At 40.1% G+C, this 25,388-nt stretch overlaps 1 protein-coding gene across 1 annotated transcript in view; it reads right to left on the minus strand.

Moving 5' to 3' along the window:
- LOC122791686 (xanthine dehydrogenase/oxidase-like) overlaps positions 1 to 25,388 on the minus strand; it is a 1,688,659-nt gene that overhangs the window by 1,020,015 nt on the left and 643,256 nt on the right. The window contains exon 13 of the mRNA XM_044059558.1: positions 7,998 to 8,091. Coding sequence (XP_043915493.1) covers positions 7,998 to 8,091 — 94 coding nt within the window. The remainder of the gene's footprint in view (positions 1 to 7,997; positions 8,092 to 25,388) is intronic.

The raw sequence follows: 25,388 nt of genomic DNA on the forward strand, positions 1-25,388 counted from the left end.
ACATGTTCATTCATTCCAGGTTGGACATGGCTTCATGCATCAGGCACAGCTTTCCTGTAGCTGGGAAGTATGGCAGTGTGTGGGGCTGCAGTTTGTTTACTCAGGCAACACATGGCATCTGTTCATGCTCTTTGCTACCCCTGGTGGGGTACTGTTGTGGACTTTACAGTTGATGGAGGTGTCTGCTGTGGTATATCCCACAGGGGCTATTGTAGTCAGTTGTGACGCTGATGGAGGATGACTGCAGAGCCACAGTGAGTTCCCCTTATCTACATCTGCAAACCTTCATATTTGGGTGGGTATATGGTACATGTTTCTGTGAACACTACAGCCACATGTTTGTCCAGTGCAGGATATCTATCACCTTTTGTACCCAGGTCTCACATTACATGTTAGGTACCTCATGGGTTAACACCTGTGTGGTAATTTGTGGGCACTTACTGTATATCCACGGTGGTTGTCTATACACAGTTCTGCAATTAGCTTGCTGACATGGCTATGGCTACAGTTGTCTGTTTGTAGGTGGCCCTTTTGTGGGTTGCTTGTGTCAGCTGGGGGTTGGATATGGTGGGCTGTTTGTACTCCTCTGCATACATGTTCAGTCACAGTCCTTCCATGTTGGCCTATACCTATGGGACATATATACAGAACGGGGGTGGGGGGGCCAAGACCAGGCCTTGTGGGATGCCACTCATATCCGCTTTGTAGTCTGACATGGATGCGGCATGTCTGACCATGTCAGTTCTGTCCTTGGTCTGGTTTGCAACCCCTCTACTGACATAGGGGTATATATTTAAGCTGGTGAACATATCCATACTGGACTGGTATGGTATTGTCTAGAAGCATGTGCATGGTCCAGCTACGCTGTGTGGACCACATTGCCCTCATCAATGACCTTAATGACTGCTTCAAATGGGTCAGACATGTTTAGGGGCAGGTTCTGCAGTTACGACAGCCACACTGTGTAGGGTCCAGTATCAGTAGGTCCACAATAGCCTTCTGTCTGCGGTACATACTGATCCTTTCCGTAGCTGTGCAGAACAAGCTTGTCAGGATCCTGGGGTGGTAGTTTGAAGTATCCATTCAGGCAACACCTTTGTTGTGATGGACCACTGTTGTTGTACACTGCTCTTTGGGTACATATCCTGTGGTAAGGCTGACATTGGGCAGTAGTGTGATTTGGCATTCCATTATTCTTGGAGTCCATGTTGGCCTCAGCACAGGACACCATCACATACCTTTGCTGCTGTGTGTTCTGCTTTGCAGATGATGGCTGTTACCTCAGCATCTACAATGTCAGGGGACCATCAGTCTGCTGGGATAGGTATTCTGCACTCGGGGGGGGGGGGTGTTTGCACTGCACCTGACAGGTTGTATGTTAGCAATATGTGTGTGTGTTTGGTATGTTGTGTGTAATATCTGTGTGATTCGGGGCATATCTGTGGATGCCCAACATGGTTCCTACCATCAGTTGGGTAACCCTTGTGATTATCCTTAGTGTCCTGTACATTTTGCATCTTCATAGGTTCATGGGTTCAGACTAGGCTACACACCCTAGGCCATTAGTAAGCCTAGCCAGAGTTTGTGTGTCTTTCGCCACCCCTTGCTATGTTCAATTATGGCCATTTATGAAGTTCTTCACTGTGCTTCTGTCTGGTCCTGACACAGTGAGGACCCCCAGTATACATGTACGGTCATCCATCCACTTGGCAATATTCCTGTTGAGGGGTGTCAGTGAGGGGCTCTGCCTACCATGGATTGGGATCCTGTTTCTGGGTGTGGGGAGCCTCTGGGCTATGTATCTGTCTCTCCAGCACATCTTATTTCATTATGTGTTGAGGCTGACATCTGTGACTCTCACAGATCCAATGGCTTTGATTTCCTGTGATGGAGCATGTCCATTACTCCTGTGTTGGACATGGCCTTGTACAACAGACATACAATGCCTCTGTGTAGGCAGTGTGTGACTGCAGTCAGCTGGGGTGTCTACAGCCAGGCAGCATATGACATATATTTCACACCCTTTATCCTGTTGGTGGGGTAACTATGAGGTCTTCTGAACCACTGCAGGTGTCACGTACGGTACATCCCATATGAGTCATTGTACTAGATTATGGGTCTGATAAGGGAACAGTACAGCGGCACAGTGACCTCTGTTGATGTTGATGTGAATCCTTTCATGATACGGTGTCCAATATCGACAATCTTCATAGCCACATTGGCATTGTGGGTGTCACATGACAGATTAATGTCGACCTGTGTCCCTAGGTCCCTGATTACTCCTTGCATACATAATGGTTTGACACCTATGTGGTAATTTGTGTGTACCTTGTCTGGTATTTGGTGGGACATTCATACAGTCCAGTGTCTTTGGATGTCTGGGTGGAGTTCTTGTGTGTGAGAGTGTGGTCTGTCACATGCTACAGACTGTACAGCAGTTTTGACTACAGTTATGTGCACATGGGTGGTCTCCACTGCTTTGTGCATTGTCAGTTACCTGGCAATATGGGTGTCTGTGCTGCATATGGATACTCCCCCTCCTTTGATGTTTTGGTGCAGGTGTTGGGGCCATAACACATGATATGCGGTATAACCTAGTAGTGCTGGTGTGCTATCACTAGGCTTGCAGCAGGCTTCTGTCACTGCACAGACATCAATGTTCTCCATAATGGGAAGTACCTCAGGGTCATGCATATTGCAGTTTACACATCTGGCATTGGTCAGCATTACCCTTATGTTTCCTACCACTTATGTTTTCTAGGGTGGTGGGTAGTCTTTTTGGCCTTGCCTACATACGGCTCTATGGAGGTGGCAAAGGCCTTATCCAGTATCCAGGCACACGGGTAACAGCTGCAAGCCATCCCTGGAACAGCAGCATGGCTTGTCATGCTTGACATCTCAAGCAGACAGACATTAGACCCTCTTGGACTGACAGCTGTAACTGTGCCAGCTGTTAAACATGAGCATTCTGTGTTTGTACTGTGGCATCATTCTTGGTGAGGGTTGGATGCTGCACACAGCCAGTGTCATACCGCCCTGGGGTACATACTCAGAGGGACCATCCATGTCTCTTTTCATGTTGACCAGGGAGGTACATCTCAAGTAATTCACACCAGCATGGACATTGAATGCATCATATTTCTGCTTGCTTTGGGGTGACCTGCATACTTGTGTTATGTGGCATTTTGTGGCAGCCTACAGGCAGCTTACTCTACCCTTTCCCTTGTTCAGTCTGGTGAGTGGGACAGCAGTGTGTCTGCCTATACAGACACCTATTACAACTGTATCAGGCATGTTGTTTCTCCTTCTGGCCTGTGACTGTTTGGCACACCAGCTTTGCATACTATTCATTGCATGTGCTATGTTTGAAGGTTGTGGTTGCTTGTGATCTGCTTTGGAGGCTTCTCTTGGTGTGGTGTGTTTGTAATTAAGGCCTCCGGGAATATTTGTCTGTGTTTATGTGTTTGGTTTACAGTTGTGGTAGGTCTATGTGGGACTGGGTTTGTGGTGTATGTGGTTACCTTCTCCTCCTGACTAGTTTTGACAGTACTGAGTTGGTGGAGCTCAACCTCTGGTTTGGATACATGGATGCATCTATCACATATATTTGTATTTATTGGGGGGTGTTGTGGTTGTCTGTGTAATTGGGACTGGTGTCACATTGACTCTGGATTCACAGATTCTACTTGTTGTGGCTGGACTTAGTGGATTGTATGTGTGGACATATGTTATTGCCATACTACTGGTCAGTGATTACTTCCCTTTTTATGTTTGCTCTATCATGTGGTAGCTTCCTCATTCTCTTGCATGGTTTGGTAATAGCAGGAGTCCAGCATGCCAGATGCCTGCATGTATGGCATTGTGTGTTGTTGTTATTTGTGATTGCATACTCCAAGCATTCCTGGCTGTGTGCATGGAATGCCTGTATAACATGTTCTGTGGTGTGTCCCATATTCTGCACTTGCACAGGGCCTTTTGTGGATTCAACATCGGTTTTGAGGGCTGCAACCTATGCTTTACACATGTTTTTCACTGTGGTATTCTGGCCAGGGACTGGGGTCAGGATGTGTATATCCAGTGTGATTACTCTATGGTCTGGTCTTACCAGTGAGGGGTACACTTCTCATCTTGCCATCCAGTACACATGTTGCTGATTATCACATCCAGTATGCTTACCCTCTTGTGGGAGTGGTACATTGTTCCTGGGCATTTTGGTTTATGGAATCTGGGTAATTTTCTCCTACTGTGTTGGTGCTAGTATAATGCTCCCGGTGTATGTCTGGGTATTTTCAGTCAAGCAATATAATGTGGTTTGGGGGGCTTGATATATTCATGTATTCCGACATAGGCCAGGTGCAGTTCCTGGTATTAGGACAGTAGTCTGCAGCAGGCTATATACTGGGAGGCGGTTTTAGCCATTGGTATTTGACCATGGCTAATCCATGCTGCTTCTTGTTGTGGTACCAACATGGGGTGTGGTTATCCTTGCCATTTCTTGCTAGTCACCCTCCTTTTGTAGCTTGTTCCATGTTTTGCAGCTGTACAGCACAGTATGAGGTGTGACCTGGTAGTGTTAGGGTGCTGATGTGAGCCTTGACCCAGTTCTCTATTACAGGACTGGTATCTACATTCTCCATACTGTGTGCGTTTACACTGCACACATCTTGCTGTTTATACATCTGTCATTGGGTAGCATTACATCTAGGTTCCTATCCCTTGTAGAACCTACGAAGGTGGGTTTGTGTTTTGAGACTTACCTATTCAGGGCATGCTGTGGGTACTGACAGCCTTTGCCAGTATCCATGGGGCATGGCATGATAGGTGCACGCCACCCCTAGTAGGTGGTGCATCATGTCATGCTCCGTATGTCTTCCCAGCCTGAAACACATTGGCTCCCCTTTGACTAACTGCATTACTTCAGCCAGTTATTGCACTTGATCATCCCATCGTCATTTTGTGGCTTCATGCTTGGTGAGGGTGGATGTTAGTCAGGGTGCTCATGTGTGCATATAGTACATGGTGTTACATTACTTAACACATGGCATTCATGCCTCAGGTGGTGCTGCAGGGCTGCCTCTGTCAGATGCACATATTACACTTCCCTGTACATGTTTGTGAGCAGGTCATGTCATTTTAGGCATCCATGTTATTATTTGAGTGAGTCAGAGGGGTATCATTCCCAGGGTTCCTACTGAGCCAGTGTATGTGCTATGTGTTGCCTCTTTGCCAAGGCCAGGGCATACTGGGCATGCCTCCTTCTGCCTACTGGGGCAGGCTCAGGTTGTTCATCATCTGAGTCACGCTCTGCCTGTGATGGCCTTGGCAATGGTGGGGGGCTGTTTGGCCCGGCCCTATGCTGGTCCTGCTGCAGCTGTTTTCGCAAGATCATATTATGTAGCATAGCACATACCATGACAATTTGGGTACAAGTAGTTGGTGTGTACTGCAAGGCTCCACCAGATGTGTCCAGACACCGGAACTGTGACTTGAGCAGCCCAAACACATGCTCTATTACATTACGTGTTTGTGCGTGTGCCTCATTATGGCGTTCCTGTTCAGGTGTGTGTGCGTTTCTGATGGGTGTCATCAGCCACGGCTCCAGTGCATAACCTGTATCCCCCACTAGGTGTTCGTGTGGGATGTCCCCATTGGCAAATGTCTGGTACAGCTGCGTCAAATGCCAGATGTGGGAATCATGGTAACTCCCAGGGCAGCCAGCACACACATTCATTATTATGCCCTGGGCATCACACACAACCTGGCAGTTGATGGAGGGGAAGCCCTTGCGGTTAATGTAGGCCCTACCCAGCTCACCGGCTGGTGCTTTGATGCGTATGTGCGTGCAGTCTTTTGCACCCACTACCTCAGGGTATTCCGCTATTTGCTGGAAGAGACACATATTGCTGGCCAATACCTCACAGTGATTGGGGAAATATACATGATCACCGACATGTGCTGACATGGCATCCAGGAACTGGTGCAGTACCCTGGAGGCTGATGCCTGTGATATCCCCATCATATCGCCAGTTGGTCTCTGGAAGGTTCCTGTTGCTAGTATTCTTAGGCCAACACATACCTTGGTTTCCACTGGGATGGGTTCCCCTCTGTTGGTTCTGTGTGTGAGGCGTGGCCTGCACAGCTCAACAATTTGCTGCAGGAGCTCTCTGTCCACTCTATAGCGCTCTGCTATCTCCAGCTCATGTAACCCATGGTAGGTGACCCTGGGCCTGTACACTCTTCTCTGTCTCCTCACTGTGGGTTGTCTGGCACCATCTGCATTGTCACCACCCTCAGCAAGTCGCTTATTTCTCATTATGACAGCTATGGCAGCCCCTAACATTTCTGCTCTGAGTTCAGCTTTTTCAGTTTTCACTTCTATTAGCTTACTCCTGTCTTGCAGTGTCTCTTAAGGGAAACATCCTGCACTACTGTTTGCAGGGTTTTAAGTGCTGGGCTGGGCTACTATTCTGTCTGTGTAATTGCCTGCTTCTAATTGTTTTCACCTGCTAGCTTCAGCAGTTATCCCTGCTAGCTTCCTATTAATTCTGTTGCTTCCTTTTTCCTCTCTGTTTCCTCAGGGGGGGAGCAACATGCATACTATCAGACACACGCTCACAGTGGCTTACACGCACGCACACATGCTTACACGGTTCAGAATCTACTTATTTGGGTTAAAACGCGCGTACACCTGCGCAAACACTGTTACACGTCTGCCAACAGCCTCCAACATACTCAGCCTGCCCTACACGCGCGCACACCAGCGCAAACAGTGTTAAACATCTCCCAACATGCTCCCACATGTTCAGACTGCCTTACACGTGCGCACACTGTCCTACTCGTGCTTCATGGTGCGCACACGTGAGCATGCACGCCCAGCAAGAAACTTTGGTGTAAGTAACAGTGTACACCTTCCATTTCTTGACTTTCCATGACTTATCTAGTGGCACACCTCTTTCCATAATCTGTGTCTGTCATCTGTCATGTTACACTGGCCTCCAATGAACTGCATTTCTTTCTACCATTCCCCCTATGATGTCACCTATCTCCTACTCTATTCCTCCCCCTTATGTATCTCTTACACTACTCAGACTGTGCTCATTTGCTATGTGACTGTGAGATTCAGTATCCTAACCCTCATTTACATGAGATTGCCTACTAATGCTTAGTTACATGTCTTAGACTCAGCTTCCCCCCTTAGCAACCACTACACAGTGGCCATGTTGTTTTTGGTCTGCTGGTCCCTGCATTGTCATTCCATGTATTGCATGAAACCCACATTTGTGGGTTTATAACCTTCTTTTTTATGTTTTATACAGCGCAGCCCGTTTGCGCGGGGCTGCGCTGGGTTTAAACATTGGCGATCGCCGAAAAAAAAAATTATATTTTTAATATTTTTGCATCGGGGTATATTGCCAATGGCCACATATTTGGCCATTGGCATGCCGCCTGAGTCATATGCACCCTTTTTTTGGAGCTGACATGGCTCCGTTGTGGAATTTGCAGAAACGTACTCAGTTGTCAACTGAGTACATTTCTGCAGCTAAAACATCTCTTACACGGACAGGTTTCTGCTTCGTGGATCGCTAATATACCTCATTTGCATACCTTTCGGCTGCAAGTGAGGTATTTAGCATGTCCATGCCCAGTCCGTGTAAGAGATGTTTTAGCTGGTCTCTTACACGGAGTTTAGGGCTGTTCCTGGATCGCGAGGCTTGCATGGAGTGTTGCACGTCTCTTACACTCCGTGCAAGCCTTCGTGAATCCTGCCCATTGTTTTCATGCTGGAATGGTAGTATGCTTTTTGTTCTCTTTCCCCATATCTAAAACTGCTACATGAAGGAAAGTCTGATTTCAAGAAATATCCACATTTGCTAAGGTTTCATCAAACCATGCCTGCTAGCTTTTTATTTTAGAATATAACCAAGAGGAGCTATAACTTATTTCTAGTAACACAAAGTTTGTTAATCTTATTTCATCTCTTGTACCAAGTACCGTACCTTTAGATGCCACTGTCACTTTACACTGCGCTGACATAAAGACTGGGTTCAAGTCAGAGATTGGACTAGCAGTCATGATGTTTCCTGCAACAGCCTGGAAAAGAGTCAAACAAAAATCCATTTAAGCTATGCTCTTCAGTTTATGGATAATAATATTAATAGTTTTGTGCTGGTTTGTCATAATTTTATAGCACAGTCACTACTAGACATTTTTATCTTTTTATCTTTGGTGCTGTTTAAAACTGATATACAAGTATAACATCAACACAACCGGTGGAAACAAAATGACATAGTAAAGTATTGTGTGACAAAGCTGAAAACCTATCTCCACAATATGTCACTCTACATTTGTACAAAATAGGACCCTGAGCAAATCAAAGCTTTTTCTTGCCCTTAAAAATGAAATATAGTGGAACAAATTAATATTTTTTTTATATTTTATGAGTCAGATCACATACTGTCATTTAACAACTAAATGAAACAACATCTTTTAAATATGCTTACATACACTCATCTATTTTAAACAAAGTAACTTACTGATGTAGTGAAAACATTTAATTTAATTACGGTATCCCAAATTCACCTCAATACTTTCTTCCAGTTCTACACAAATAGTTTATATTTCCAAAACTTCATAAAACCACAACTAGAAGATCATAGTCATTTATCCAAAATCTGGGCTTCATATATCAGCCAACTCCCCACTATCCATAGCCCCCAAGTTGTGGCTGCACTTATCACAACCCTTCCTACTTAATATAATCTCATCTGAAGTCACCATTACTCATAGAACAGGTACATCATTTTTTACACATACATAATATCTGTTCAGTGATACTAAAACTGTATCTGTCAGTCAGTGGTTTAATGTCACTTGCTTTGTAAAATCATTAGCATATTCTCTGGTTTGTAATGTTTTTGAATGACTTCTAGACTTTTCTAATATAAATATAGTTCCAGAAAAAAAATCTACATCTAGACCAACCATTATCCATTTTTCTATGTTTCCAATCAAACTTTAAATATGCTTAACCTTCCACATTTATGTCAGATGTGAGATTGTACCCTCAAATGTTTGATAAATAATTGTTTTTACACTGCTGTTAAAATTTACTTAATGAATGATGAGTGCATTGCCATTGCATTTTTATTTAAAATTGACTTTAACAATTACTGTTAAATTGATATTTATTTCTCATTTTAAGGATAGAGTAAGACTACATTAAGCCTTATTTTTAATGTATTTTCTTCTTAGAAAGGGTTGTGTATAAATTGTTTGCATTCTGCGTAATTACCTGTAAATTTAGGAAGAAAGCTAAGGTGGCTTGTCTATAAAATTAAGGCTTCTACCGATGTAGTAACTTAAATTCGTTTTCATTCTAAAGACAATTGCTGCTAGTTCTTCAAACTAACTACGAAAACATTCCAAAACAATGAAATAAACTCCAAAATGTGAAAAAAGCAATGGCAGTCATGGTAAACATTCCAAACACAATTTAATAAGCAATGGCAGTCACGGTAAACATTCCAAACACAATTTAATAAGCAATGGCAGTCACGGTAAACATTCCAAACACAATTTAATAAGCAATGGCAGTCACGGTAAACATTCCAAACACAATTTAATAAGCAATGGCAGTCACGGTAAACATTCCAATCACAATTTAATAAGCAATGGCAGTCACGGTAAACATTCCAAACACAATTTAATAAGCAATGGCAGTCACGGTAAACATTCCAAACACAATTTAATAAGCAATGGCAGTCACAGTAAACATTCCAAACACAATTTAATAAGCAATGGCAGTCACGGTAAACATTCCAAACACAATTTAATAAGCAATGGCAGTCATGGTAAACATTCCAAACACAATTTAATTAAGCACTTTTCGTTCAGTTCATAACTTGAACTTCATCAGATCCATCTGATGGAAGTTCAAGTAATGAACGGAATGAAAAGCACTTAATTAAATTGTGTTTGAACTGTTTACCGTGACTGCCATTGCTTAGTTCTTCAAACTGTTTCAGAAGGATGTGAAACTGTGACTTGAACAATTAAGTAATTTCAAAATAATAGTGTCTGCTATGACACTTCAAGTTTCAAGTGGTTGAAATTTCAACTAGACAAAAGTGGTTGAAGAATTAATCCAATGGAGGAGGGGGATATAAAAAAGCATTTTTGTATGGGTGAATTTTCCCTGTACATCCCATGTGGGGGCATTAACACTCATACTAGCACTTTTCCATACTAAATCCATGATGGCACAACCATGGAGAAGTGGTAAAAGACTGCATATGTCACATCACTCTCAGCAGACAAATAAAAACTGCACTGACAGTCAATACCAACAGCAAACAATAGTCAGACAGTTGAACACTGGTAAGTTAAAACTGATGAATTGAAACCTCACCCACTTACAAGTTGTTGACAAGTCAGGGAATGAAACAATGTAATGGATTGTGATGCATAGTAATTACATATCATCGTGCTTTAATGAAAGTGCATCCATTAAGCCCTTCTTAAAATTATTTTTTTGGTATATTAATTTAGTTAATTTAATTAATTTTCTATAGAGTACGTATTCCTATTATTGGAAAATTCTATATTTAAAATGATGAACTGTCATATACAGGAAAGCTAGTCTTTTGCCTTTTTGTAAGTTTTTGTAGTAAAAGAATATTTTTTGTGCAGTCTTTGGCTGTTATTTTTGTATATTAATGCTCTATTGGCTGAGGTTATCTGATGCTTGGTCACTAAATTTTGTGGCACTCACAAAATTATATGTGGAAAAGAAGCTGATGTTGACATCATACCCACCTTACTTTTAGAAACTGTTAGGTTAATAATGTTAATATTGATTGAAGGCATTTAGCTGTTATTGTAGATGTACATAATAATTTGAGTACATCATTTCATTATGAGGTGCTTACTATTGTTGAGTCTGTTAAGAAAGTATGGAGTTTACTCAGTCCTTCAGACATGAAGTACAACACTTTAAATAAAAATGCCAACATCATCTTTTTTGATGCCTAACTGAGAGCTGGGTAAGTCCTTCATAGTTTGTAAAAATGCCTATATAAGGGAGGTTCACATTGTATGATCGAATGCTAGAAATTGCGAGTGATCTATTATCGAACCCAAATGCACAAAACCACAAAAGTTTGAAGGAACAGATCAGTGAATTTTTTCCTAGGGGGAAAAATTGCTGATCCAAAAAAAAAAGAATGTACAAGCAACATAAAGTGGGGGGGCTTTACCCCTTACCCCCACACCTTAAATATACAAACTCATTTGATATTATGTGGTTTTGTGCATTTGGGTTTGACAAATGAGCATTCACTATTTCTAGAATTTGCTCCCTATAAGGGGAATATCCAAAGCAATTGAAAGAGTAGTTGGAGGTAAACTAATGCTGTAGAACAGAGAATATGAGAATAATGAATACATGAATATTTTGAAAGGAATTAGTAAAATTGTAAAGATTTACTCAGACATAAAAGATTTACCTTCCTTTATTCTTTATAAGGAGTAGTCAAACTATACATTTGATACCATTAAGGTATGTGAGAGAGGTGTAACTGGAACCAAGAAATTCAGATTTATGAAAGTTAAATGATTATTTGCACTGTAAAATGTTCAGTTGGTCTAAGAAGGACTTAAATATTAGTTCTAATCACCAAAGTTGCACAGATAGTGCTGCAGTCTTCCTTTAGCAGTTAAAACCATCACCTTCTATGGTGCCAGTGGGGCTTCAGATAGCAATAGGAGTGTATAACAACCCAGGTAATAGTAATGATAATAATTATACAAGTTATCTATTTATGATTTGCCGGTTCTATTCTTGAGGACATTATGCATTATGACCCATTCATCCTACAACTCAGAAAGAGGCAAATCAGACAGGTTGTGTACAGAAATGGTGAGACTAAGGTGTACATTCCAGGAGCATGTCATGTAACCAGAAGTAATTGCAAACATTGAACTACACTCTAGAAATGTTTTCAATTTATTTAGGTTTGAAGTGACTTTATGTGCTCTTCTGGAGTTATCAAGGAAATAACATTTGTGTCTCATGTAAATCTTCTTTAGTGAACCTTCTGAATGAACTAATAAGTTTACCCAAATGTGAATTTAAAATGTATCCTTCCTGAACAGACACAAGTCTTATATCATTTTACTAAACCTAACATGCTTATACCAAGTATCAGTCAACTAATTGCCACACTGAGGAAATCTGTGAGCATATTTGCTTTATGATGTGCAATGATAGTAGTATTTCCACTATTAATTTATTAAGAAGTGAATCTTATGCTTTGTTGTTATTAAGGAAAATTTTTGGTATAGAGAAGGTGTTGACATTTATGCAGACATTCACTACTAATGTAAATATGAAAAATTTGCAAAATAAATACTATTTTTATGATCTCAGTTTATACAGAAATATCACAGAGGAATTGGCATTTTGCAACTTGCTATTCCAAATTATTTTGACTTGCTGAAAATACACAAACATCTCAAATCTCCACTAAAGTATCTCCAGAGAGCTGGTTAAGGGAGTCTTTTTTTATATAAATGATATTTTAAACTATTTTCAGTAATTATTCAAAATTACTGAAAAAATACTGGCCTGACTGGCTGAGGCAAAATTCACAGGCAAAATTCATAGATAACAGTAAATACTTGAGCATTATTTTAGAAGGGCCATTTGCCTTGGTTAGTGGTCACTCAAGAAACTTAGAAGTCCCAGGACATTTTACATGTAAAACTGAAGGGGTGGTTTATATTAGTCTTTGCAGTGGCTGCTCTGCTTTTTATATAGGGATGACAACCAGAGCATTATATGAGAGAATTAGAGAGCATCAGTATGCTATTAAAAAAGCAGACAAGAATAACACTCTGTATAAACACTCTATTGAGTGTGGGAACTATAAGAAGTTTTTGTTTTCTATTTTAGAACACGTTTACCCTGATTTAAAAGGTGGAGATTTTAAAAACATGGTTGAACAGAGGTCGATACATTGGCAAATTAAATTAAAAGCTGACAAAAAACAGGGTTAAATGAGAGTATCAATATCAAATGTTTTTTAAAGGATAGAAGATTGTGTTTAAACTAATGAAGTTACATTTTAATTGTATAATTGTTTAATTGGTTAATGATATTATTGCTATGGTTATAAAAAGTGTTTTTTAACTATGGTTGATTCAATCGTTCTGAAGAAGTCCAAGAGACAAAAGCGTTGAAATAAAGAGTAGTACGCTAACATTTGTGTATTTCTCTCAAGTATTTACTGTTATCTGTGAATTTTGCCTGTAAATTTACCTCAGCCAGTCGGGCCAGTATTTTTTCAGTGTGTTTTGTGGATACTACTGGTTCAGTTTTTTTCTGTAATTATTCAAAATTATGTATAACATATTGATGACTTTTAGTTTATGTGAAATTGTCAATGAATCGACACCATGTTATACGTTTGTGATGTTGAATATTGAATCACTGTAAATAGTTACCACATGAAGATGGTATGCAGAAAGCAAAACAGCATTTAAATGTTTATTGATATGACTAATCATTTTTGTGTATTTGAATGTGATTTTTCTGTAGTATTATATTTAATATTAATATATCTTATTGTAGGCAGTTATTGGCCAGTGCAAATATCTATTTGTCTGAAAGGAAATATGTTATACATATAAATAAGTTCAAATCTGATGTGAGTTTTATTGGTGACCTTTTTTGCTTGTTTTGAAAATGCATTGACAATGCTTTTCGAATTTGTTTATAGTACATATTACTGGCTCCATGAAAGATTTAAAATTCAGCATGAATTCAGGCAAGAATATTTTTATATTTCTTGATGATGAAGTATTTAAGTCTTATGAACAGCAGTGTTTATGTAATGACTGTTAAACAAGTCCCATGGAAGACCTACTAATACTGAACTAATATGTGTCCTGTCTATACATACCAAAATGTTGCAATATCTCAAATATATAGGAAATAATTGTGAAAGAAAAGCATCTTCTTGAATTTAGACCCTCTGTAAACACATTGCATATTGCAAATTCCCTAAACTGGCAGCTCCAGGAATTCTTTAACATTATTTTAGCTCTGCTGTGAAATTGTAAATGCACATGGGATATGCATGAAGGCATGCTCCCTGGAAAAAAAATTGTTACTGATTTTCCCTGAATACATAGTAGTGTGTGTTGTTCTGGGAGTTTGCCTTGAGATGCAATGTTTGCTAATAGTCTGATTTTGAGATTTCATAGAAGACCCCATGCTAGTTAACAAATAATGAAGATGAATGGCAATATTTGGTAGAAGAGTCATTATTATTATTATTATTATTATTATGTTATTAGCAGAGGCTATTCTGTAGCTGAAGTAGATAAATACAAGTTTGAAATTATATAGATAAGGACACAAGGGCTAAGATATATCTAAATAGAGACCATGAAAATTCTAATGTTAATGTTGTAGAATTCTTTTCATCTTGTATTTCTGTACTACCTATACTCAACATTTTAATAAAATCTCCATAATTAGTAATAATGTTTGAAGAACTTAAGGGCATCTTCTGATGATAGAGAATGTTGACAAAAGTCTGAAGTATTTTATTTAAACAAACACCCAATCTGAAGCAACAACAGTGTTATAAAAACAGTACAAATAGTTCATGTATTATTAATGTGGAGAACACTAGAACCTGGCAATTTATTAGTTGTGCAGTATGTAGGTATAATTGAGTTTCACATCATTTTGAGCACTCTTTTGTAAGAAGTTCACTGCTGCTTTGTTGCTTTGATTATGTTGACTACAATCCTGTAAAAGTTATTTATGTTGTCTAATGTACAGGCTTTCATTGTTTCTACATTGGCAAGACAATGACAAAATTTAAGGAAAGTATACTTGAATATGTCTGAATTGAAATTATGTTACATTACTAATGAATTATGTAAATATTTTAATGATAAAGTTAAATCTCACAATTTTACATTCCAAGTACTTTATCAACAAGGGGGACTAAAAAAATATAATTGGATCATGATGCTGAAAATGGTCTCCTCTTGTGCCCTTGAAGAACAACTCTTTAAATCTGTTACCCTCATGCCTTTTGCTGGGATTACATTTATTTGAGCTTCTTAAGCCAATGTGTTGCAGTGTTGGTTTATAGACTGGGATCACAGTGAGAAAGAGAAAGAAAAAGTGGAAAAGATACTTTAATGTACTTTTTACAGTTTCACAAGTCAATGTGACCGCAGAGTTAGCATATATAAGTAAGAATGGGAGAGTCAGGGATACAGAATGGATTGCCCCTGCAAACATACTTACTTGCAAGGCCAGCCTTAGGCATAGGCAAACTAGGCAACCGCCTAGGGTGTTGTACAGCCGACCTCATAAAGGGAGCAATTTGTAGTAATTTATTTATTTATTTATTTTTTTCAGTCCAACAGTCCATAAAGGTTTGTGCTCTTCTCGGCGCACCTCAAGTCCATCCTAACTGTGGCATTTGCACCCTCCCCCCACTTCCTTAGTCCATCTCTCAAACATGCATAGCACAAAGCCGGATTCCCTGCTGTGCTCTTCCATTCCCTCCCCCTGAATCTATAGTAACACATGTCAATGGCTGGGATAACTGAGCATTAATTAAAGCATCCAATCAGTGATGCTTTTGCTCTGTCATCACCACTGACATCCTCCTCCAGTGTGAGCTGCTGCCTGCTGGTATAAAATTTAGATCACGCATTCCTCTCATCCCATTCTTCATTCACTGAGGTGGATCAAGGACTGATTAGGTGGCCTGATGACAGAAATACAATAACAAAACTTGTCTTCTCCCAACAAAATCGGCAAAGCCATCAAGTTTAATTACTGGCTGTGCCTGGCAACCTGATCTATACTGAAGTCATTTTCATTTGATTTTGCAAGTCATAAAGTGCTGAGGTGTTCAAAGTAGCATGCAAGCAAAATTATTGTGATTGCAGATATTATCATTACTTTAGCAGAAAAGTAAAAAATTAACCATAATCAAACGTACAGACTGGAAATGTTAAGCAGTGATTTACTACTCGAATGAATACCAGGATTTCAGTTTGTTTTGGATATGCACAGTATTCCTTATTTCAAAAGCAAGTTTAATAACAGCACAGGTGAAACTTTAAAGACATTTGGACAGAGTGTCATAATGTGTACACTATTAAATACAGGGATTGTTTAATTGGCCAAACCCCACAACTAACAGAATTCACTGATCGTGGTTTATCAGCCATGGTTTTTGATCAATTCATTAAAAAACATGTTAGTCAAGGACAAATTATGCAAGGGGATTCTTTTTACCCTAAGATATAGAGACCCCTGAGCTGATTATATTAACCATGAAGGTGTATGGGGGCACAAAATGGAGATGTGGGAGGTTCCCCCATGAAGACATCAGTCTACAGTTTTATGGACCTTCTGACAGCTTGTTTCATTCCAGTCTGTTTAACCAGAGAGCTTTTGAAGAATTAATCATCATTAAAAGGAATACAGGTTTCTTCAGAATAATAATTGCTTATTTTCTACCACTAGTGATGATTTTACTGATGATTTATTCAGCAGTTTTAAATGGCTCCCTACTGTAATTCTGAGACTTGTGTGAGCCCCAGAATTATAGAAAAATGTCTGAAAATACAGGTGAACAGCAAATGTCAAACATCACTGCTCTTTTTCGTCGAGGTTGTTTTTTTGCAGGGTGTCAAGCCCCTCTGCAGCCCACAATTTGGGGGGACAAGCCCTTTACCCTCTCTGAATGTGTGTGTGTGTGTGTGTGTGTGTGTGTGTGTGTGTGTGTGTGTGTGTGTGTGTGTGTGTGTGTGTGTGTGTGTGTGTGTGTGTGTACCAGCTCCAAGATTGCCATACCCCAGAGAAAAGGGAATATTCTATTTTGGACTTAATATATACAAGTTTGCATTTTCAGTTATTCAATCTTGTATTCCAGGACTTGCATTAATGAGGCTTGGAATATTTGTGACTAAAATTAAACTTAGATACTAATCCTAAGAACAACACGCACCTCATCAGTTTGGATGATACTTTCATATATTACCTACCTGTCTATCCATTTTGATCTTCACTTTTATCAGAAAGACAGCTGCTGACAGACTAATGTTTAAAACTGAGCATTTAATGAACTAAAATTATGATTTAAAATCAAATGGTATTAATTAAACTTTTTAGGTTTCACATTTTGCATCGGTAATGTGACACTCCAAGTTGTGACAAATTCAGATGAATAAATTCATCCAAGAAAACAAAAAACATTTTTGACATCATAAAGTCAGAATTTTAAACAGTATTGACCCTTTAATAAGCAACCACTAATTCACAAAACCAGACATAGTGGTTCCAGCCCAGAAGTTAGTACTTTATTGGCCATTTTGGGCTAATTTCTATCGCTTTAATTTCCCTACTATAAAAACTGCATTTGCACGGTTTTGCGCACCGGGCAGTGCCGGTTAGCTATGGTTAAATTATTCCTAGCTCCACTAAGTCTCCTCTTCAGTTTATCCCTTGAAACTAATCTAACTCTCAACCTAAGTACTCAAAAAGCATCTTACAGCCCAGCACTTGCTCAGACCTAATAGCAAGCACTAATATACCCTGACACTTATTGCCCAGCAGGGCAAGGCTCTTTATTCACCCCTCACCAACCAAGCGACTAAGTAGCTCACCCTACTATTCAGGCATGACCAAAGGGCAACTTCAGGTGCACTCTCCAGTCCAGCTGGTGAATCTGGGTATCCTGAGGCAATGTTACAACTGCCTCATGTACACAGACAACCCTCTTCTCCTACCACAACACACTAACATATGCGAGAGATGCAATTATACAGCCAAACTGGAAGCTAAGCTGTCTCTACTCAAGACTGAAACAGACAGTCAAGAGGAGAAGGTTAACACTTGCACCACAACTCTAGCCGACCTACTAAAACAGCACTGGCAAAAATACACATAAATACACAAAATCATATTCGGAGGCTCTAAATAAAAACCTGAAAACACATCACAGACCTCCAAAGCAGACACCTAAACAAACTGCACTTCCGCTCACAAACCAGACAACACATAAAACACAAAATCAGTGTGCCGCACAATCACAGCCCTTAAGGCGAAATAACATGCCTAACACACTAGTAATAGGTGACTCTATAGTCAGGCACACTGACGTCCCACTCACTAGGCTGGACAAGCAGAAGGCTACTGTTAGCTGCCTGTCAGGAGTCAGAATCCGCCACATAACACAAGCACTCAGGTCACTCCAGAACAAGTATAAATATGACTCTGTCATTATTCATGTTGGTGTGAATGACCTGAGATGTACCTCCCTGGACTACATGAAAAGAGACATGGAAGAGCTCTCTGATCATGTAGCCCAGGCTGGTATGACCCTGACCCTGAGTAGCATCCTGCCCTGACCAAGAATGATACCTCAGTATAAAGAAAAAAATTATCAAGTTAAACAATTGGCTAAGCTTATGGTGTCATTCAAAGGGGATCCAGTGTCTATCAGCCTGGGACGACATGCTCGACAAGCCGCTTTGCTTCACAAAAGATGGCTTGCACCTGTCACCCCTAGACTTTTAAATACTGGCCAAGGCTCTTGCTGCCCCCATAGTGCCTATTTTAGGCAGGGCTCAAAAGTCAAACCCACCTCCATAAACAGCACAATTAACAAAAAACTGAGGGTTATGCTACTCAACGCCATGACTTTAAATCTCAAAATGCACGCGCTCGAAGCACTCCTCAGTATGGAGAACATTGACATCTGTGTGGTAACTGAAACCTGGTTCAAGGCTCCAGAGAGCACCCCAGCACTACCAGGCTACAACTCATACCACACGTTTCAGCCACAGAACATGGACCGAAACACAAAAGGAAGGGGTGTATCCATATTCATCAAGGATACCTACACCTCCAGGTTAGTGGCACAGCATTATGCCTCTGAGATCGTCCATGTGCAACTAACATCGGGCAAATATGCAATGCAAATTGTGGCCTGCTACAGATCACCCTCCGTGACCCAGGACCACCACTCCACCTTTCTGAAGACACTGGAAAACATGAAGGTCCTACCAAACACCCTGACATTGGGTGATTTCAATTACCCTACCATTCACTGGGAAAACTACTCGAGTACAAATTCCCAGGCCCAGCTCTTCCTGGAATTCATCAACTCAAATGCCCTGGATCAGCTGGTAAACTCCCCTACCAGAGGTGAAAACATATTGGACCTGTTCATTACCAACACGGATGACAGGTGTTCCACACTGAAGGTCAACCCGTTACTGGTTAGATCAGACCATAAACTAAAAACTTTTCTAAAGCAAACTTCACTTTACTTAAGACAGAGGTGATAAGTTTCACAGCCCCCACGCTAAAAGATAATGCTGCCCAAGGTGCAGAAACCTTTACAAATGCACTGTATGAGCACCTACAGGGATGCATGGATTGTGCCATCCCTAGCAAAACCAAAACTCACTCCTCTAAGAGAAGGAAACCAGTTTGGTGGACCCCTGCAATAAACAGGCTATACAATAGAAGGAGGAAACTAGTTCACAAAAAAAGCAAATCCCAAGAAGAAAAGACATCCCTGATCAGTACCAGTAAGAAACTGAGGTCCCTCATGAAATCATCCAAGGCTAACTTTGAAAGAAAAATAGCCAAGGATTTGAAAGATAACCACAAAGCCTTCTTTAGCTATGTTAAGAATCTAAGTGGCAACTCGTAGATATGTACTGAACAAGTGCAAAATAGCACAAAATATACTGAACCTACTGATATTGCCAACATCCTGGCAGATAGATTCAGTGCAAATGTCACCCCCCCCTCTCACCTCCAAAAGGGCCCATAACAATACCGGAAAAGTGTAGTGTCCTAAAAATCACAGATGCACAGGTGAAAACAGCCCTTTCGAAAGCCAAAAACACAGCATCAATGGGATCAGATGGGGTCCCAGGCTGCGTCTTGCAAAACTACATAACGAACTAACCCCCCACCTAAACGTGCTGATCACCCCTCAGCCTCTCCACAGGCTACGTGCCCATAGAATGGCACACAGCAACAGTTATTCCTCTCCACAAAGGAGGGGCCACAACTGACCCTGGTAACTATTGCCCCATAAGCCTGACTAGCCTGGTCTGCAAGGTTATGGAGCGCATCATCATGGAACTCATTAACAAAGACATTGGGAACCTCCAAACACTTCACCCAACCCAGTTCGGCTTTGTTAAGGGCAGATCATGCCTACTAAACCTGGTTGACTTCTTCAAGACAATCACCAAGGTCATAGACAAGGGAAAGGTGGTTCATACAGCCTACCAAGGCTTTCGACACCATTCCCCACTCGGGTATTACAGAAAAACTCACCAGCCTGAACATAAACCCCTACATCATCAGATGGGTTGCAAACTGGCTTACAGACAGATCTCACACGGTAAGAATAGCGGGCTCCAGGTCTGACTCTAAACCAGTCACAAGTGGTGTCCCACAAGGCTCAGTCCTGGGACCCCTACTGTTCGGCATATACTTCTCAGAAGTACAGGCAAACACAGGAGGGCTACGGCTAACCAAGTTCTCAGATGACTGCAAACTGGGAGCCATAACTGACTCTCTGGCTGACACGGACATCCTCCAAAAGGGCCTTACTGAGATGGACACCTGGTGTCAAAGTCATGGCCTCAAGCTAAATGCAAAAAAATGCATAGTTACATCCCGTTTGGGAAAAGCAAAATACCCACGAATTACCACATAGGTGGCAGCCCCCTTAATACAGAAGAGGTAATAAGAGATCTGGGGACCCAGGTAGATAGTAATCTCTCCTTTCACAATCATATTGCCAAAGTAGTTAGGAAATCCTTCTATGTGGCCCATCTAATTACTAAAGGGTTTGCATCTAGAAATAAAATGGTTATAGTGCCCCTCTACTTGTCACTCATTAGACCCATCATAGAGTACAATGCCCCATTTGGGATGTACATCACAAGACACTTCCAACAGCTGGAAAGACCACAAAAGTACCTCACCAAGAGGATTACTGGCCTCAAATATATGTCCTATGCAGCCCGACTGAAAAAACTCCGGCTGTATTCAGTGGCATATCACTTACTCAGAGGTGATCTTTGCCTGACTTACAAAGCCATGTCCAACTCAGAATTGATGGATATGCTCCACCTAAAGAAATTCAAGTCACTGCGTGCCATGTGCTCTAGTGAGCTAAACCTCACCACTACAATAAATAGAACATGCTGGAGGGATAGATTCCTGTCACAGAGAGCTGGAGTAATGAACAGTTTGACGTGGTTACACCTATTGTAAAGGAAAGTGACTTCGGTTTAAGTTTTATTACTTCTTTCAGTAGAAACTGCAAAGAAATTTCAGCGATAATTCGTAAGAACTGGCATTTCATTAATTCCAACTCCTACTTAGTAGACAAGTTAGGTAGTATCCCTAGGATTATCTTTAGAAGGTCCACTAATCTTAAGGAATTGCTACAGAGGGATACACTCCAACACACATTCAACAAGAGGAATGGGATGCAACAATGTGGTTTTTGTAGATACTGCAACAGGGTAAAAATAAGTGAGACGTTTTCAATAAGAGATAAAAAATATTGGATCCGGTACCCACTAAATTGTGAGAGTAAGTCCATTATATATATTGCGTTCTGTAACTGCTGCCAAGCGTTTTATATTGGAAAGACGGACCGTAGGGTCCGTGATCGTATGTATGAACATTTATACGCCATTAGGAACAGCAAGAATGATAACGCTTTGGCAAAGCATGTTGAATTAAATCCAGGACACAATTTTTCCTTTATGGCCATTGACCATGTGCCAGTTAGGATCAGAGGTGGCCCTTTTCCATTGATCCTGGAGAACCGGGAGTTAGAATGGCAGTTGCGACTGGATGCGTTCAGGCACCCAGGACTCAATAGCAACTGCAACATCACACCTGTATTAAAATTAAGGAGTTATCTTCGATAACACAATATTATAAACCTAGTAAGTTTCTCACGAAACTTTGAAATATGTATATCCCTTTAAGATGGGCTTTATGGATTAACTATAAAAACGTGAAGGTATGAACAGTATACACATTTTTTAATAAATGAGTAGAGTCTTGTTTTATGCTATGTACTCTATCAGGGTTCATATTTAGTTGAACACATGTATTTTATGTTCTTAGTTAGGTAATTGAGGAAATATATATTGGTCTTGTAGTTAAAACACTGTTGTGGCTAAGGAGATACCTTACCCACATAGACTTGCTTTAGTAATGCATTTGAAACCTTTTTAAAAATACATTTTATTTTTAAAAATACATTTTATATTTATGTATTTTTTTAAGCTTGTTTTCTATGTGCATCCTTAGTATGTGGGTTGGATTGTTTTATATTGTCAAAACTAAATACAGAATGTGAGCGCAGAGGCGCTAATATACTTTTGAACATGTAGCTGATAAAAGTGACTAATAGGAAATTGAACAATGTCACTTCCTGGTTTCAGGATTTTTATGTAGCGTTGTTCATTTGTATACCACTCTACCTCTGAAGAAGCTGCATACAATTGTGGCGAAAACGCTGTTTTACTTGTTTTAATAAATTGCGTTAAGGTTCTATTTGTGGTGCTGCTGTTTTTGACAAGGGGCCTCTACTGGATTTTCCATTTGTCTTTTTTGCGTTTCGCTTGGCATATCACTTACTCAGAGGTGATCTCTGCCTGACTTACAAAGCCATGTCCAACTCAGAATTGATGGACATGCTCCACCTAAAGAAATTCAAGTCACTGCGTGCCACGTGCTCTAGTGAGCTAAACCTCACCACTACAATAAATAGAACATGCTGGAGGGATAGATTCCTGTCACAGAGACTCCCCATGCTTTGGAACATAATTCCAAATTACATCAGGCAGAGCCCCTCACTAACACTCTTCAAGAGAAACCTTGACAAGTGGATGGGTAACAGAAAATACACCCCTGGAATCACTTCATTGGCTCTGCTTGACAGAGGATCAGTTAATTAATCAATGGGGTGGTGAAAGCCGACACACTCTGGCTAGGCTTATAAATGCCCTCGGGCAAATAGCCTAGTACTTACCTATGAACCTATGAACCTATGACCCACTGATTCCACAGTTAAGCGTGGGAGTTTGATTGGTGGATCTTTGAGATCAGTGCATTTCAGGGCACAGACTTTTGTATGCAGAATTCACATCTCCTTATCATTCTTCTCACCAATGTCTGATAACATGTGAGTCTGAGGTGAGAGTAAGTGGACAATTCCACTCACTGACACGCATTTTGTTCCCCTTGGATTTATGAGAAAAGTCTTGCTATGAGTAGGTCACATCAAAATTATGGAAAATCACTGAGATTCCCTTCAGTCCAAAGCTGGAAAAGGTGAGGTTATTACACTCTGTCCACAACCTCTTAATTTTTATTTCAGATTTCTTCATTGGGTAATTCCAACTAAAAAAAGAGAGAAAACTTGGATATAATAGCAGGAAGATAAGAATAACCTCCCTCTAATGTTGGATTATTATGCACAACCATCATGGAAAAAAAACCCTTAACATACATGAATAGTCTCACAAGATGTGCAGATTCAACCTGCAATAGAAAACCACCTACCTGCAAAACCAATGTTGCTGCAGGCATAATACAGACCCCAAGACTGCCAAAACGCATCTCCTCCGCTACACTACTTCAGAAGAACAGGAAGCAGTGTTGTAGGTTGACAGGCAACTGAAGACCCCAGGCCACGACGTATTTTTCCAGTTCTTTTAGAAATGCTGTCAATAGAACATGAGGCGTGGAAAAACACAAGCGCACATCTGATAGGACAAATAGAGATGAATAACACCATCTTCACTAATGGCATCCTGAATGAATACTTCAAGGGGAAAGAAACACAAATGGATTTAAGCATCAATCCAATAAAGTCAGTCAAGGTTGGTGACGCTGTTCAGCTCGAGAGACCAGATAATTTTCCCTCCACTCTGATAAAGCCTTCTTGTATAGAAAAAACAGTACTTTGACATATAAACTATGCCTTGTTGATACAGGGACAATGCAGAAATGTGCTGAACTTGAATATTAATATTTGAGAATGCAACAACTTCAAATGTCATTAAAATAGATGTTTTACTCAACAAAATGACTGAAACTGTCTTTTCTTGACAAAACTATGGCTCATATTCAGTGTTAATGAAAATAAAATAAATAAATAAATAAATAAATAAATAAATAAATAAATAAACCCTTGTCTTATAAGTAAGGTTACTACCTTAGACAGAAGGTGTACTTACATTAGTAGGAGATTTATTTTTGTAAATCAATAGCAGGTGAAGCTTTGAATACTTTTAAGAAAATAACTTTTGCTTCTTGTGGATCTGTAAACACATAACTCCTTTCATTATAGCTGAAAGAAAGGGTGTTAGGATAACGCATTCAAAATTGAATTCCTCTTTTTATCAGATCAGCACAATATGGTGATAGTTTTTGTCTATTTAATTTAATTTGAGCTGGTAAATCCTGTGAAAAAGACAACTTATGATTATTCCATATGAGATATTTTTTAATTTTTGCTGCTTCTAAAATACGCTGAGTGTCTTGAAAGTCTAGTAATCTTGTATATATTATCCGAGGTGAAGTAGAGTCTTGTCTGGCACGAAGGGCTCTGTGCGCTCTTTCTACAGTTAAGGATTTTGTATTTGTCTCACAATTAAGTAGTGCCTCAAATATTTGCTTAGTCACAGATATTAAGTTTTGGTTTTCATAAGATTCTGGCAAGCCTCTAATTATTATATTATTTCTGCGGCTCCTTGCTTCTAAATCCAGTACTTTGGCTTGTAAATCAGCTATTTTAGTATCATTAGATTTTAAGTCACTTTCAATAGTCTCTGCTCTCATTTCTATGGCTAGATATTTGTTTTCCAGTAAGTCCATTCTTTCATTAATCTGTTTTAAAGTTTTGCCAAAATCAGTGAATTGCTCAGAAAAATTCTGTATAGCACTTTGAATAGGTTGGAGTGCCATTTTTAAGTCATCTAAATGAAAATTAGAGTCATTTTTATCTTTAGCACTTACTTTTGTGATCTCAGTAGATTGTTTAGTTGTTCTTAGTCTCTTAGAACCAGATTCCTTCTCTGGAGAGAGCATAGAAGAAAATTTGGCCTTGGTAGTCTGCGTATCCATGGAGTTTGAGTTATCAGCCATATCCAGTCTAGAGGTGTGAAAGCAGGAAAGCTGACACAGAGATAGAGTTCTGGAGTGCACGTGCCCAAAAACTGTTGAGGCCAATAGTTATTCTGAGGTAAATTAATCCAAAAATTCACCTATTTCCAAAAATAAACAA

This window comes from Protopterus annectens, chromosome 1.part2 (genome assembly GCF_019279795.1).
Source record: "Protopterus annectens isolate FY-2018-M chromosome 1.part2, PAN1.0, whole genome shotgun sequence".
In the NCBI taxonomy this organism is placed as follows: domain Eukaryota; kingdom Metazoa; phylum Chordata; order Ceratodontiformes; family Protopteridae; genus Protopterus; species Protopterus annectens.